General features: G+C 51.9%; 1 protein-coding gene across 1 annotated transcript in view; it reads left to right on the top strand.

Moving 5' to 3' along the window:
- Positions 1 to 15,701, top strand: part of CACNA1E (calcium voltage-gated channel subunit alpha1 E) — a 264,872-nt gene that overhangs the window by 100,807 nt on the left and 148,364 nt on the right. Inside the window, exons 7-8 of the mRNA XM_075936805.2 lie at positions 523 to 675; positions 2,207 to 2,388. Coding sequence (XP_075792920.2) covers positions 523 to 675; positions 2,207 to 2,388 — 335 coding nt within the window. The remainder of the gene's footprint in view (positions 1 to 522; positions 676 to 2,206; positions 2,389 to 15,701) is intronic.

Raw genomic sequence — 15,701 nt, 5'->3', positions numbered from 1 at the left:
TTTTCAGTCTCAATTAACAAGACAGTCCTGGGCTGGAGGGCAAACTGAGGCAAAGGCAGGTGACATGACCCATGGCGCTGCCAGGAGTAGAACCCATCCCGAATCCATTGTCCTATCACTAGCTCATGCTCCTCCTCTACGGGCAAAGCTCGTCTCCCTCGTCCTCACTGTTGTGGTTCTATTGCCCATTCTACCCTTGCTCCTGGCTCAGAAATCTGTAGAGCGCAGTGGAAATTCCAGAACGTGCCCCTAGAGAGAAGAAATTGATCAAAACCCTGGAAACGGACGCTGGGCGTTTATCGACATGGCAGATGGGAGGAGGCGATGTGCAAAGCCTGCTTGGCAAAAGTTTATTCACTCTGGGCTTTGCCTGGTCGTGGCTGGCAGGTTAATGATCCTTCGTCTCTGTGGCTTACCGACCCCTTACCCAAAGCCTCTCCTGTTGGGAGAGGGGGAGATGCTGCTGCCTCCCTTTGCGGGTCGGGATGGCTGGTGAGCTGTGTCCTCTCTCCTCTTCCCCAGGTTTACAGATCGTGCTGAAGTCCATCATGAAGGCCATGGTGCCTCTTCTGCAGATAGGCCTCCTGCTCTTTTTTGCCATTCTGATGTTCGCCATCATTGGCCTGGAGTTCTACAGTGGAAAACTGCACCGAGCTTGCTACACCAACAATTCAGGTAGGTCAGCTGCCGCCGTGCTCCCCGCTCCATCCTCATACGCTGGCTGTTGTGCCATGGGGAGCAATGCTCTTCCCCCCTCAGATGGGCAAGTAGACTGTGCATGAGCCACCCTGTGGCCTTGTTGCACGGTGCCCCGGCTCGCCTACTCTGGGCTGCACCCAAGGCATAAGCCAGGCTGTGGGGGGCATGGTGGCATGGACACTTCAGACTGTTGCACACAATTGTCATCCTGCTGGCTGAGAGAAGACTGGGCCCCAGTGCAGGGTGGGGAGAAATTCTGTTCCCACACCGTGCCGGTTGGAATCTGAGGCAGGGTTCACTCTTTCTCATGGCTATGTTCTTGCGGGCGCTCAGGGCTCAGTGATTTCCCCTCTTCGCTTACTGAACGCCACACTCTGCCCTCCTCTCCGTGAGCCTGCTACCAGGCCGGGAGGGTGACAGTGAAGTAAAGCAGATCACTGCACTCAGACGATCCCTTACAAAGGATGTGTCTCTGGTCACATGACTTCGGGATTCTCAGTCCTTCCTGGAGAACTATGTTTCCCAGAATGCCAGCTCTTAAAGGGCCCAAAGACCATAACAGGTGCACGTATGCTCCGAAGCCCAGTGACTGATATTGTCACGAGGGGATTTTATCAATCAAAATCACCACCTGTATCTGTCTAGTCTCCATACCCTGAGCTCATTTAAAGAGAGAAGTTGCCCATTCCTGAGACGTAGCATGGGCAACTAGAGGTGTTCCAAAAGCCACGAGACTGTCATACAAATCCCGGATTTAAAAGAATCTGCTAATCCGATGAGGCTTCTTACCTTTAGATCTTTGCCTCTCCTGGGTGCATGTGACCCACATTCACAAGCTTTTCTTCACAATTATAAAGGCCAGAACCTAGCTTTAGAGCCCCCTTCCCCTGGGATGCTCAAGTAACCATAGGACTGCGGGAACTGGGCCTTTAAGGAGAACACCAAGCACCGTGAGACTCGTTGTGAGGGTTGGCAATACTTCAATACAGAGAAGAAAAGCCAACTCTTCCGATGGCTATTAGTCATGGTCACTGTGCACGAGGTGCTTTCTAGACAGGCAAGAGAGGAGAGGGCCGTCCCCCAAGTCCAAGGTGGGGAAGGGGAAGAAACATACAGACGTACTTTAACATGACCGGCCATGCCTGCTCGGGGGACCAAACCCAGAAGGCCCAGCGTTGTTTCGGGTCAGGAGTGAGATGCGTCGAAACTGGTGCAATTGTCCTGGAGCTGGCTTATCAAGGAGATGTACTCGTGGAGCACTGACAGTCAGAAGGACAGGAGCAAACTGGGAAGTGAATGGAAAATCAGGGCAGTGCAGGTTGGGATTCCATGAATGTTCCAGTAGCCTAATGACTCCCAAATGCGAGAGCTTTACTAACACGGTGGGATGCTCATCTCACCTCGCCTTCTGCTGGGTACCCAGGTTGGGCTTTGTCTGCTTCTCTGTGACTTCCCCGCCCCTCCCTGATCTCCATGCCCTCCGGGCATTGCTCTTGTGTGATTGCAGGTGAACTGGAAGAACTGGATCCCCCTCATCCATGTGGGGTGCAAGGATGCCCCTCGGGTTATGAGTGCAAGGAGTGGATCGGTCCCAACGATGGGATCACGCAGTTTGACAACATCCTCTTTGCTGTGTTGACCGTCTTCCAGTGCATTACCATGGAAGGATGGACCACGGTGCTGTACAATGTGAGTGAGGCTGCGGCGGTACACTGGGCTCTTGGGGCTCCGGGGAAGCAGAAGTGGAGCGTGGTGGGGGTTTTTTTTGGGGGGAGGGTTCCTGAACAAAGCTTCTGGGCCCTGGAGCTGTCTGTGCTCTGGGGTCTCCTGTTTGGGAGGAGAATGGAAACGGGGCTGCTCCTGAGCGGTGGGATGTACAATTATGCCCAGACTGGACTCAGTCTGGTTCCACTGCACTTCTGGATACCTTGGAAAGGAGGGGAAACTAATTAATTGAAGAGACATAAGAATGGCCATCCTGGGTCAGACCAAAGGTCCATCTAACCCAGTAGCCTGTTTTACAACGGTGATCAATGCTGGGCCCCGAGGGAATTAACTGAATTGGGAATCATCAAGCAATCCCACCCTGTCACTCATTCCCATCCTCTGACAAACAAGGGCTAGGGATACCATTCCTGGCTATTAGCCATTGATGGACCTCCATGAATTTATCTAGCTATCTTTTTTTTTTAACCCTGTTAAAGTCCTGCCCCTCACAACATCCTCTGGCAAGGAGTTCCAAAGGTTGACTCTGTGTTGTGTGAAGAAAAACTTCCTTTTGTTTCCTTTAAACTGCTGCTTATTAATTTAATTTGGGACCCTTCGTTCTTGCGTTATGGGAACAAGTAAATAAGCTGAAAAGTCCCTTAAAGTCAACTTAGAAAAGAGGAATCTAAGAGAGGGATTTGATGGAAGTCTATAAAATCATGACTGCTGTGGAGACAGTAAATAAGGAAAAGTTATTTACCCCGGGAACTTTCTACCTAATGGTGGGTTGGATTTGTGACCTCTGCAAAGAGCTGGTTAAATGGCAAAAACCTGTCCCTTGTGCCAGCTCGAACGAACCTTCCACTAAGGGGTGGGGCTTTTGGAAAAGTGGGCGGGATCAGATTCAGCTCCACACACCATTTCCTCCCCCCACACCTGTCTGCAGCCAGCACACCAGCCGTGCATTTTGTGTGCAGTTTCTTTCCGGTCCCAGTCCTCGTGGAACAAATGGACACACAGCGAGTGCATTTGTGAAACTTCTCTGAAAAGTGCAGCTGCCGTGCCATGCCTGCAGGTGTGCTTTGCAGAAGGGCTGGAGGAACACTGACAGCATCTCAGTGAGGCCCATGTGTGTGGTGGGCCAACGTACGTTGGTTTTAAGCTATGGGCTAGAAACAACTGGGCCAGATTCATCCCTGGTGTAATTTCTGCTGACACCAGCACTTGTACACCAAGGACACTTTTGTCGCATTTTGTCCAGACCGTACAGAGGTTTTAGCAAGGCATGTGTCACGGGGATCTGGGAACTGCAAACCCCAGTGACTGGAGAGCACCGTGTCATGCAAACTTTGCTGCTGGATGCTGTGTAGAGGAGCTCTTGGTTTGAATGTGTATTTTCTCAGCAGAGCTGCTAACCTAACCCTACATCAGCAAGAGACATGGTACAGCCTTGCTGAACTTTAGGTGGGTCCTCCTAGTCCATAGATATGAGACACTGATCTTTTCTGGGGGAGAGCAAGGCACTGTGTGTGTGGTGGAATTGCAGAGGGCCGGGTAAAACAGTCCCAGGAAGAAAACAGAGAGATAGCAGGTTAACGCCACAGAAGAGTTTTGTTCTTCCTCTCAGAAGGGCTTCAATGTTGAGAATTTTCTGGGAGTGGGAGAAACCACCTTCCTGGGATTGAAGATTGAAAATTTCCTGGACATCAGTGGTGTCTGAGGGTATAAACGGAATTACAGGCTTAACAGCGGTGGTGACTGCCCACGCAGAACCGACTAGGAGGTGGAATGAGATTTTCTCCCACAGAAAGCCTTGCACGCTTTTTTTTTCCTCTCCATTCCTTTGAAGTATTTAACTAGGAGCTGCCTGTTAAAGCTGTTTCGCTGTCTCCCACGCAGTGTCCTGCAATGGCCTGGGAAGACCAGCGTGAACACTGGAGCCCAGTCCGTGTGTGTTGTCTCTTGCTCCGCGATGCATGCACACACGAGCGAGCGAAGACAGACACATTTCTCCTATACGGTGATAGGGAGCGTGCCACTCTGCCGCTTAGCCTATTGTCCATTTAGGAATAGTGGGACTGCGGCCCATCTCCGGCCCCCCGCCTACCTCGCTGGCCCTGTAAGCTTGTGTTCTGCTCAGAGCCTTGCCCTTATTCCCAGGACACGACCATTTGCAACTCCTCTTGCTGCCCTTGGCAGGCTGTTTCCTGCTCTCCGTGCAAGTCCGGCATTTGATTTAAATGTTCACCCTTCTCTGCTCCTGGTGCGCTCCCTTCTTGAACTGGTTTTGTTTCTCCAGAAGCCATCAGGCCTGTGCACCCCTCTACTACGTCCCCTCTTGAGCATCTCTTTCTTCATGCATGCAGCCAACGAGGCTCCCCCAGCCTCTCTGCAAGGCCTTGTACGTGATGCCAGAGACCTTTTTGGCTGCGTTAGGACTGTGTCCTATTGTCTTTACACGTAACAGGGCACCTAAAACAGAGACGACTACTTCAGCTGGTCTCTCTAGCTGCTTCTGTCTCTCCCTGTGATAACTACGTTTTTCCCGGCCAGCCCAGCATACAGTTTGCTTACCTACTTGACGGTGGGCTTTCCTCCCTGGGCGTCGTGCTGCTACCCGTGCCCACCAGAGCAGAGAGAGAAACGGAAAATCTGCAAGAAACCTTTCTGTTTGGTTCAAACTGAAACGGAACTTTTTTTTTTCTTGCCGCTACAAAACATTTTGTTCAACCCAGAACACGTTTCTTTGGGCTTTTTATTTTGCATGGGGTTGTTTTTGGGGATTTCCCTCTTAGAGAAGAAACAGGAGACTCAGGAGCAGATGGGGTAAATGGAACAGCTTTAGTGCCCGCACATGTTAACCTCAGGCCTCCGACACAACATTCCTAATGGCACCAGTTTGGCATCAGTTACACCTTTTTATTTATTGCTACTTTCCCCAAAACCTTATCTAGTAATGTGAACTTCCATACCATGAATATTAATAAGCAATTGATTAATACAATTACACGCGTTCACTGGTTTTTAGTTAAATCAGCATCACATACTCTCTGAATCAGCAGCTTCTAGGGAGAGGGAAAGAACTCTGACCTGGACTGGGTTTGTACAAAACAAGACACTGTTCAGAGCAACCGTTTTTCAAGACTGCTAGGACAAAGGGGGAAAACATGTTTAAAGGGCCACGCCTGCTGTGGCTGACCCCTTAACACTATCCAAGACCCCTATTAATTTTTACATATCCCAACGCCCCCCGCCCCGTACATCAGGGGCAGCGGCTGATGGGGGAGATGCTGCCCTGTCATGTACGTGGAATTGCCAGGGGGCAGGGAGACATTTGCCTGTGGTACTGCCAGCACCTCACCTCACAGCACAGCCTGTTCGTCTGCGCAGCTCCTGTCAAAACATCCGCGGAGCGGGAGAAGGAGAGGTGCACACACGGGTACACAGAGTTCAGGCTCCTGACAGCACGCGCCTGCCTGACACAGGCAGAGCTGGCAATTAGCTAAGTGACACTTTCAACATTCCCCATCCAGCCCGGCCCACCCCTTCCCTCAGATTGTTCCCCCCCCCCCGCCTTTAATCACACACACGTGCTCAAGTTGGGTAATTGTGTTGTGTGGGGATGACGCAACTCCCGTGGGTCCCGCGCCACGTGACTTGGATGAAAGCACCGGCAACCGCCCCTGGGTGAGGCGTGTGCTGGGAAAAGCTCCTCGGAGCCGGCACCGGAGGGCGGGTGTGGCTGCTCCACTCCCTGTGCTGGGAGGGGATGGGGCTGCCTAGCTGTTCTCAGCCACATGTGCTGGCTGGCACCAGCCCCTCCTGACAGAGAGACAAAGCCCTCGCCTGTCAGTTTCTGCTGCCTGTGCCGCTGTAAATACCAGCCCTCAATGCCTGGGGAAGGTTACTGCAGGGAGTAATTACTGGTGTTTAGTCTGCGTGTGAGACAGGGCGCGTGCCTCGCACTTAGACAACACTTCTTGATTGCCTGGGGCTTGCGACTGTGACCAAGTACTCCACAAGCCAGGGTGTTTCCACAGGACCCTGAGCTGTTCTCCCACAGCCCAGGCGAACGGGGGTGGGCAATACACAGGAACGAAGAGACAGGCTGTGGTTAGCGGCTTCAGAAATGGGGCCGGCAGCAGGTGTTGGATCGTGTGGTTTATGTGAGCATTCGTCCACTCCTGCTCGTAGGGTTTTTACAGCTCTCCTGGGCGTGGGGAGGCCTCGACTCAGCGCATGTGGAAAGACCGTCGCAGGATGGAGCGCTGTGTGTGACAAGTTTAGGAGAGTTTTCCCTCGGAGCCCTCTTTGAGGCCCTGCCCAGACACAGAACTGAAAGCTGAACAGAAATGCAGCAAATGGGGCGCCGCCTCTGTCTAATACATGTGGGCGGTGTGGTTGTAGCCAGGCTGGTCCCAGCATACAAGACAGACAAGGTGGGTGAGGTCATAGCTTTTATTGGGTCAGCGTGAGCCACGAAAGAGCTGTGTGTGGCTTTCTCACGGGCAATAAGAGATATTCCCTCACCCACGTTGCCTCCTGCTGCTGCACACGCACAAGCCCACACGCCACTAAGCTATGCCTCCGCCTCCTCCCAGAGGTAATGTGTAAAGCGTGCCTGGCGAGGTGGGGTGCGAAAAGCATGGTAGCAGCATAAATATATAGTATTTCTGCTGCACTCGTGAGTGGTGAGCCACGCCCAAATTGAGACACTCATCCCAAACGCATGCTGGGAAAGCCACACCTTTTCCCATCCTCTGTAGACCGCTCATCTTGCAGGGGAAAGGTTTTAGAGCTGACGATGTGTGTGATGGAGTTGGAACGGCCCTGTGTATGTGGGTCTGGTTGCGGAGGTGTTTTCAGTATTGATTTAACTCAGTCAGGGGCTGTCTGGAAAAACAGGCAGGAAGGAAAAGAGGGGTTCAAGCAAAGCCTTGAGAGTCAGTCAGGGGCAATGCCAGGAGTGTTAGCTTTGATGTGCCTGCTCTCCGGCAGTGCAGGGTGAAAGAAAGGGATCTCAGGGCCCCTCTTTCAAGGAGAAGGTGACTGTTGTTGGAGGGTGTGACACAGGCACTGGCTGGGGACGGTGTCTGATGAAGCTAGGTCTGCCCAGGTCGACACCACAGGAGGGCGGGGTGGTGGGTAATAGAAACGGTTCTTTTGAAATCCCTTTTCCCTAGCTGCTTTCTTCCTAGTGCTCATGTAAACGAGGCTTCATGGCAGTGGTGGGCAGCCTGCTGCCCATGTGCGGCCCATTGGGGCTCTGTGTGTGGCCCATGAGACGTTTTGTTTGCTGTTGCCCATGCAGAGGGCTGCCACATTGTGTAGGTTTCCATCCATGTTGGGGGTTTTTTCCTGCTGATGTTACAAAAGTGACACGCACGTCAAGCAAGTGAGGAGCGGGTTCATGGCTCCCAGCATTGACTGTGAGAGACGGGTGCTCCCGCTGCCTCCCGTCAGACCGCTGCTGTAGTTCCATCGGCATCCCCTGCAAATTCTAGCACGCCAGCGCCGTGAGCACAGCTACCCTAGCCGGGAGACTGGCTTGGTTACGACAGTCTTGCAGCCCACTGAGATGGAGGAGGGCCTCTCATGCGGCCCATTCCTGAGATTGGGTTGCTCCTTGCTGCTTTATGCAGACTCCCTGGTCTCTGGGCACCGCTGGTTATAGTCCCCCGAAGGGAAGACCCGCATGGTGCTGAAGCCAGTCGGACCTGCTAGACAAGCACGGTGGATATTCAGGGCACTGTAGCAAAGGAGCCAGTCTAAATATGGGAAAGTTGCAGCATTCCCCCAGGAAAGCCCAAGGAAGGGGACAGAGGGGCAGCTAGCTCTGTAACCATGGCGGTATTTATCGGGTTGGGGGCATGGGTTGAGTGTGGGGATCAGCATCTGGCTCCCTGAGGCTTGCTGTGTAGGTGGTGGAAGGAGAGGAGACGTCTGCCTAAGACGCTGTAGTAATCTCTAAAAGATGGCCTACGACAGCTGTTCCCAACTAGAACGCTGTCAAGAGTTTAAGGCCCAGTCTCATCACATGACTCCGGAATCCAGGGCCTGAAGAAAAAATACCAACTCTAGCGAGATTTGCAGGAGTCGACAACACTGGGCTTGTCTGTAGCACCAGAGGGAGCTGGGATTAGCTCTCAGGAGCTCCTGGCTCCTAATCCTTTGCTCCGGCCAAAGGACGATCATTTCCTAATCCTTTGGAGCATTAGCCAGAGCCCAACCCTGGCGTACCCCAGACCCATGTAGTGTGAGACAGCACTCCTCCATATCACACTGTTGTTATATGGTGTCAGGAGTTAACTTACTCTTTTCCTGTCTACACTGTGGGCTAAAATTGAGTTAAGCTACACAACTTCAGCTACGTCAATTGCATAGCTGAAGTCGAAGTACTTTAACTTGACTTTTGGTGCTGTCTACGCAGCAGGAAGTCGAAGGGAGAACACTCTTCCATCGACTTCCCTTACTTCTCATGAAATGAGCATTACAGGAGTCGGAGTAAGAAATCCTCCAGCTCGCCATTATTTTGAAATAACAATTCACTGTGTAGAAGCGCTCTTTGTTATTTTGGAATAGCGTCCTTCAGAATCTGGAAGGGAATGGGTGGGTAAGTGTGTGTACACGCAATGCTTTCAAGATCTACTGGGAGCAACTGAGAGCACAGGGAGGCTGAAAACCTGGGTGTGGTTTCTTTGGGCAGGACCAGAGGCATCAAAGACCTAGGCTACGTCTACACTGGCATGATTTTGCGCAAGAACTCTTTTGCGGAAGAGTTCTTGTGTAAAAACTCTTCCAGAAGAGAGCGTCTACACTGGCATGTGCCTTTGCGCAAGAGATGTGCTTTTTCGCAAGAGCTTCCTTACCAGTGTAGGCGCTCTCTTGCGCAAGAAAGCTCTGATGGCCATTTTAACCATAGGGCTTTCTTGCGCAAGAAATTCATGGTGCCTGTCTACACTGGCCTCTTGCACAAGTGGGAGCATCATAGTTCTTGTGCAAGAGGCACTGATTTCATACATTAGAACGTCAGTGTTCTTACGCAAGAACTCCCCGCCAGTGTAGACAGGCAGCAAGTTTTGGCACAAAAGTGGCCACTTTTGCGCAAGATCGCACCAATGTAGACACAGCCCTACAGTAATTTCAGTGGGAGAATGAAATGCACTGCCAAGTGCTACACAGTCATTCAGACCTGGCAAGAATGCCATGACTCTGGCAGGAAGGTCACTGGGGAAAGCATGTTGTCTTTACAATTAACTAGTTGCCATGTGATGTGCCTCTTGATGGTTATGTCATAGAGCTAATCAAGCAAAACCACGGGGATTGGTCAGATTCACAAACAGAATAATCACAGCTGGAATGATCTGTGCAGCAGCTGATAACCAAGCTACACCAAGGTTCTTGCAAGGCTCAGACTTGGCTTTGCAAAAAATAATGGCTTTTTTGCAGGGCCAGTGAAGCACACTTCCCAAATGGGAGTGCTAACGAGCAGACATGCCTCTAATTAAAAATGCATGGCAAGACATAATAAGCACAAGATACAGACCAGATTAACTTGCATTAAAACTGAAGGCGATTGGAGGAGAAAGCAGAGATGCCCAGCCGAAGAGCCACAACGGCCGTCATGCCACAAAATGCAGCCCTGATTCAAAAGCACGTCGCTTTCAGCGCAACTTGCAAAGAAACAAAAGCAAAACACATTCATGAGTTCAGTTCAGTCGTCTTACATTTCTAGACTAAGATGCTATCACAGGTTAGTGTTAGGGATGTTAAACAGGTAATCGGTAAGCAAGACGGTTACCAAGATGCTTACTAGTTAACTGGCTCTTGTCAGTGAACTCTACACTGGGACGGAGCCACACCAGCCTTTAAAGTTGCCAGCAGACCAGGCGGCAGGATCCCACGGCCACGGCTGGGCCAGCGGAAGGACCGCAGTTAAAATGGTTAACTAGCATCGTTTAACCAGTTAATTGTTTTAACATCTCTAATTTAGTGTTTGATATTTGAGAGAGCTGGACAAAAAGCAAATTTCAAAACAGACTTTGGAGCTGGGCGAAAAGTAGTCCTGCCCAGCGTCTGCTTACAGCCAGGGGGTGATCCTCTGTTGTGAGATTGTGTCAAATACTGGCCACAAAAGGAGACCCTTCAGCTAAGCAACACAGGCTGCTCAAGCCAAGGAGAGATGCTCCTCCATAAGTTTTGAAGGAGCAGAACAGGAAGTCCCGCCCATGCTACAGCGCAGCAGTCTTGAAATCATCATGAAATGGCGAATGTTCTTGTGAAACGTGAAATCCACCCTTGGCATGGAGCTGCTTACAGAAAGAACTCCTTTCGAGCATGCCTATAAATAGGGAATCAAGTTGCTGCAAGAAGAGGAGTTTGAAGTAAATATGACTCAAATGCTACACGTTTCTGCCACCAACCTTGACAAGCTGAAATGCAAAACACCAAATGAGTCACCCCTACAAGAGAGTAATCCTAGATGGATGCCCAGCAGAAACAACCCAGACGTTCCCATGCACAAACAGGTATTGGGCGCTAGAGTTGTGATTCCTGCCTATATGGGGATTATGCTTAGAGGACGACATGTTGTAACAAACAGCACTGATGTACAGTGATGTGCCGTGTGTTGGAAAGCATAAGACCAGAGCCTGAAATGTCCTCTCCTGGTTAGGCATGGAGGCTACCAGCGAAGAGAATTTATCCAAGCAAACTCTGCAGGGAACACAAGCAGGAGGTCTACTAACACCTTGTGGCTGTGTCTAGACTGGCAAGTTATTCCGGAAAATCAGCTGCTTTTCCGGAAAAACTTGCCAGCTGTCTACACTGGCCGCTTGAATTTCCGGAAAAGCACTGACGATCTAATGTAAAACCATCAGTGCTTTTCTGGAAAAACTGTGTTGCTCCCGTTCGGGCAAAAGTCTTTTTCCGGAAAACTGTTCCGGAAAAGGACCAGTGTAGACAGCACAGTAGTGTTTTCCGCAAAAAGTGCTTTTCCGGAAAAGCGTCCTGCCAATCTAGACATGCTTTTCGGAAAATGCTTTTAACGGAAAACTTTTCCGTTAAAAGCATTTCCAGAAAATCATGCCAGTGTAGACATAGCCTGTGAGTTCAGGAGTATGCTGGTCGGTAAAAGGCAAAGCCAGGCACACTCACAAATCCGGGTTTAATATTAAGGACAAGATTATCGATTTAGTGATCAGTGCATCTGTTGGGGGTGGTTTGAATTCCCAAGTGCCCAACTGGAGACACGTTTAAAGGAACCTGATTTTCCCATTGAAAATCAGGCCCCTTCTCGTGATCTCAGACTGGGCACCCAAAAACATGGAAGTTGCCCCAAATTGCCATCCTCTGCCCTGGGTCTGCGCTGAACCACTGTGGTTCTGAGGTGACTGCGGCACAATGACTGTACAGGGGTGTATCCTTACAGGACGTAAGTGGTGGATCGCGTTATTTGGTGGGTGTGTAGATTTCGGGCATGACTTCGCCCTCCCAGTTTGGGGAACCCTGCACGGGACTGGGCTGCCGCTCGGGTAGGTAGGTCTCTGGCCCCTCGCCCTTAGTAACATGGTTCTCTTCACACACCCCCAGGAAGCAGAGCAGTGGGATTATCCTTGTTGTACAGATGGGGCACTAACACTGTGAGACTGAGTGACTTGCCCCAAGCCACACAGGACATCTGTGGCAGAGTGGGGACTCGCACCCGGATCTCCTGCATCCCAGCCCCTCCCTCTGGAATGAGTGAGATGGAGGGCGCTTGGCATTACTGACTGTGAGGAGCGTATTCCCCAGATGGCTTGCCTGCTGCATGGTCCATGCCACCCCGGGCTGTGCTGCTGTGTGTAGCCTGCTGGCTTGAGCAGAGCTAGTGGGTAGCTGTTACCTGGGGTGGGGAATATGCGCGTCACAGTCAGTAATGTCATGATCCTCGCACCGCCCCTGTGTGTGGTGACCTCTGCTGTCTGGAGCAAGACCCAGCAGGGAAAACCTCACTATGCAAAGGTGATGCCAAACTGGTTGAACCAGACACCCCCCATGGAGAGGAACAAAGGAAGGTGGAGGCTGCCCTGGCTGGGGGGCAGGGCTGGAAGAGAGTGAGTTTAGTGGCGGGCTGGGAGCATGGAGGAGACAGCCTAGGGAAAGGGGCTGGAGTTTAGGGGCCCAGTCTCCCCCATCTCAAGGGGGCCTGAGGCATCCTAGCCCAGCTCTGGGACCAGATTCCATCTGTGCTGTGCTGTAGCCTGGAGAGGCAATAAACTTCCTCTATTCCACCGGCTGGTGCAGTCTGTTTGTGCCATTTCGGGGTGCAGGAGACGGGGGACCCCCGACGCGCCGTCACAGCGGGTGACTCAGGGGGATCCCTACGGGAATATGATGGTGTGCAGCAGGCCAGGGCCGAGGTGTGTGTGCAGAGCCGGGCACAGGAGTCATTCCAAGCGCTAAACACACTAAATCTGGTTCACACGGATGCTTTTCATCCATCTGTTTCAAGATCAGCAGCAATTCACCAAATGTAGCTCCCGCCACCTCCCCCGTCTTTGAAGTTTGGGAAGTTGGTGCCTGTCTCTGAACATGGCGGCTCACTCCTATCTCTGCTTTCAGCTAAGGGCCCCTTTAACCGCCCCTGCAGAGAATGGTGTGTTCGGAGGGTCCAGGCTTCTCCTCCAGGCCCTTGTATACACAGTCTGTCTCCCCAGCTTCTGTCCCTCCCCATCACTAGCTCTGCTAGGAAATATGGATATTCATTAGACAGCCCTCCGGCCACAGAGGCACTTGTGGCAAGGAAAGGGGAGGTCGCGGTTGTTGGGCATCACGATGCATGGGCACGTCCTGGCACATGTGGTCCGTAGCACAGCTGTGTGACATCAGCACTGCAATGCTGCAGCTCGGGAGGTTGCTCCTGCTGCCCAGAGCCTCGCGACACTGCCCAGTTGTTGGGGTCAGGAGCATCTCCAGCCATGCAGCCAGCCAGGGCGGGAAATGGTGTCCACGTTTCTCCCCATCCCAGCTGCTGAGTCAAAGAAACCCACTCAAACCTTCCAGGCAGCCAATCAGTGGAGAGGGGGAAAGGCCATCCAATCACAGTGGAGCAAGAAACCAAAAAGAGTTTGCGGACAGGCAGAACCATGTTCGCTTGCAGTTCCGCCTGCTTGTCCCTGACTGGAGTTAAGAACATAACATAAGAACGGCCATACTGAGTCAGATCAAAGGTCCATCTAGCCCAGTATCCTGTCTGCTGACAGTGGCCAATACCAGATGCACCAGAAGGGGGGATCACAACAGGTAATCCTCACATGATCCCTCCCCTGTCACCCATTTCCAGACAAACAGAGGCTAGGGACACCATTCCTACCCATCCTGTCTAGTAGCCATTGATGGACCTAACCTCCATGAATCTATCTAGCTCTTTTTTTAACCCTATTAAAGTTCTGTACTTCACAACCTCTTCTGGCGAGGAGTTCCACAGGTTGACTGTGCGCTGAGTGAAGAAAAACTTCCTTCTCTTTGTTTTAAACCTGCTGCCTATTAATTTCATGTGGTGACCCCTAGTTCTTACCTAGTGGGAATAAGTAAATAATTTTTCCTTATTCACTTTTTCCACACCACTCATGATTTATAGACCTCTATCATATCCCCCCTCAGTCTCCTCTTTTCTAAGCTGAAAAGTCCCAGTCTTCTTAATCTCTCTTCATTTGGGACCCATTCCAGACCCCTAATAATTTCTGTTGCCCTTTTCGGAACCTTTTCCAATGCCAATACACCTGAGTTCAGTGCATCAGGCTGCTGAGAAGTTCCCTGTTTTCCATCTGCCCCAGTGGTCCTGTCTGCAGAGAAGACTGTGGGCCAAAGTTCCTGCTTGTGAAGGTCAGTGGAGTTACGCCAGCAGAGAGCGTGGCACAACATCGTGTCCGTGACCCAGCCAAGCAACCGGCTGACGGAGCCCCCGGCCATCTTAGCTGGCGCCACTCCCCACAAACTGGTCAAGCTCTGGTGACCGCCAAAGGAACCTTGCTCCCCTCTCCCCACCAGGCCGGGCACTTCCTCTGAGGTTTCCCCACCCCGCGTCCCTGCACGAGTTTGCAGAAGAGCTTTTCCGACATATGGAGCCAGACGCACTCTGGGGAGGTGGGGGCACCCTGCCCTTCTCCCCAACCTCAAGGTGCTGAAGCCATCTTGTGCCCGCTTCTCTGACCCCACCGAAAGCCCCTCCCCTGCACAGCCACTCCCCCGCTGTCCCAGCTTGAAGCCCCAGACGCACTAGACTAGTGTGAAGTCAGGGAGGCAGTGGCACAGAGAGCGGATTTCTGTCTGGGGCGGGGGGGGGGGGGGTCTGCAGCGTTGCAGGCTCTGTCACACCCCTGCTCCTACGAAAAGTGCCTGCAAAGCAGAGACCTCGCTTCTCAAACTCTCATCCAAAATGTTTACCTCACAGGAAACTGCCGGGGGCTTCGGAAGAGGAAAGGCCTCCTTTTAGCAACCGCTCTGCGTGGCCGCTGAGCCATCAGAGCAGCTGGCTGGGAGCGTTCAGTCGCTCCAGCAGCAGCGAAGAGGTTAAAGTGTCATATCTGGAACAATGAAGGGAGGAGGCAGCAGCAGCTAATTGCTAATGATTTCCCGAATGGTGCGCAGGCCTGTTAATCTGCCCTTTTCTCCTGCCGAAAATAAAGGGGTGTCTTTGGAAAGGGAGGCTGTGAAAGTGCCAGGCGGCTGGGCAGGGGGGAAGAAATGGCAAATGCTGAGGAGAGAGGTAGGTAGGGGATGGGGAAAGAAAAGGAGCGGGCTGCGTTTTCTGTGCATTGCTGCATGCACCGGAGTCCTGTGAGCAGAAGGAGCAGTGCCCTAGGGCAATGCCAGCTGCTCAGGCTGGCGCAGCTACAAAAAGAAAAGAGAGCCCTTCTTGTGCTTAAAAAAAAAAAGGTACAAAAATCCCTGTCTGGGAGGTATGAAAATTTAATCAACACCCGGCACTCTTAGCAATTCTGTAGCAAGCGCAAATCTTATTACCGATGCAGCTATTTCAGTCGGATCCCAGGCCTCTTGGCAGTGCCGCGGCCCAGGATGTGTGAGAAGCTGGCTGCTGACTCTGTACCAGCAAGAGCAGCAGCTGGAGAGAGGTGAGCAAGCGAGCGTGCATGTGTGGACAGCCACGAGGAGTAATGCGTACAGGCACGCCCGTGCACACAGAGGGTACGTCTAAACTACATGGCTCCGTCGACGCAGCCGTGTAGATTTGTTTGTTTGGCAAAGGGAAATGAAGCCGCGATTTAAATAATCGTGGCTTCATTTAAATTTAC

Source organism: Pelodiscus sinensis, chromosome 9 (genome assembly GCF_052426305.1).
Source record: "Pelodiscus sinensis isolate ZL-2025 chromosome 9, ASM5242630v1, whole genome shotgun sequence".
In the NCBI taxonomy this organism is placed as follows: domain Eukaryota; kingdom Metazoa; phylum Chordata; order Testudines; family Trionychidae; genus Pelodiscus; species Pelodiscus sinensis.
Note: the sequence above shows the minus strand (reverse complement) of the source record. Positions and strands in the feature narration are given on the sequence as shown.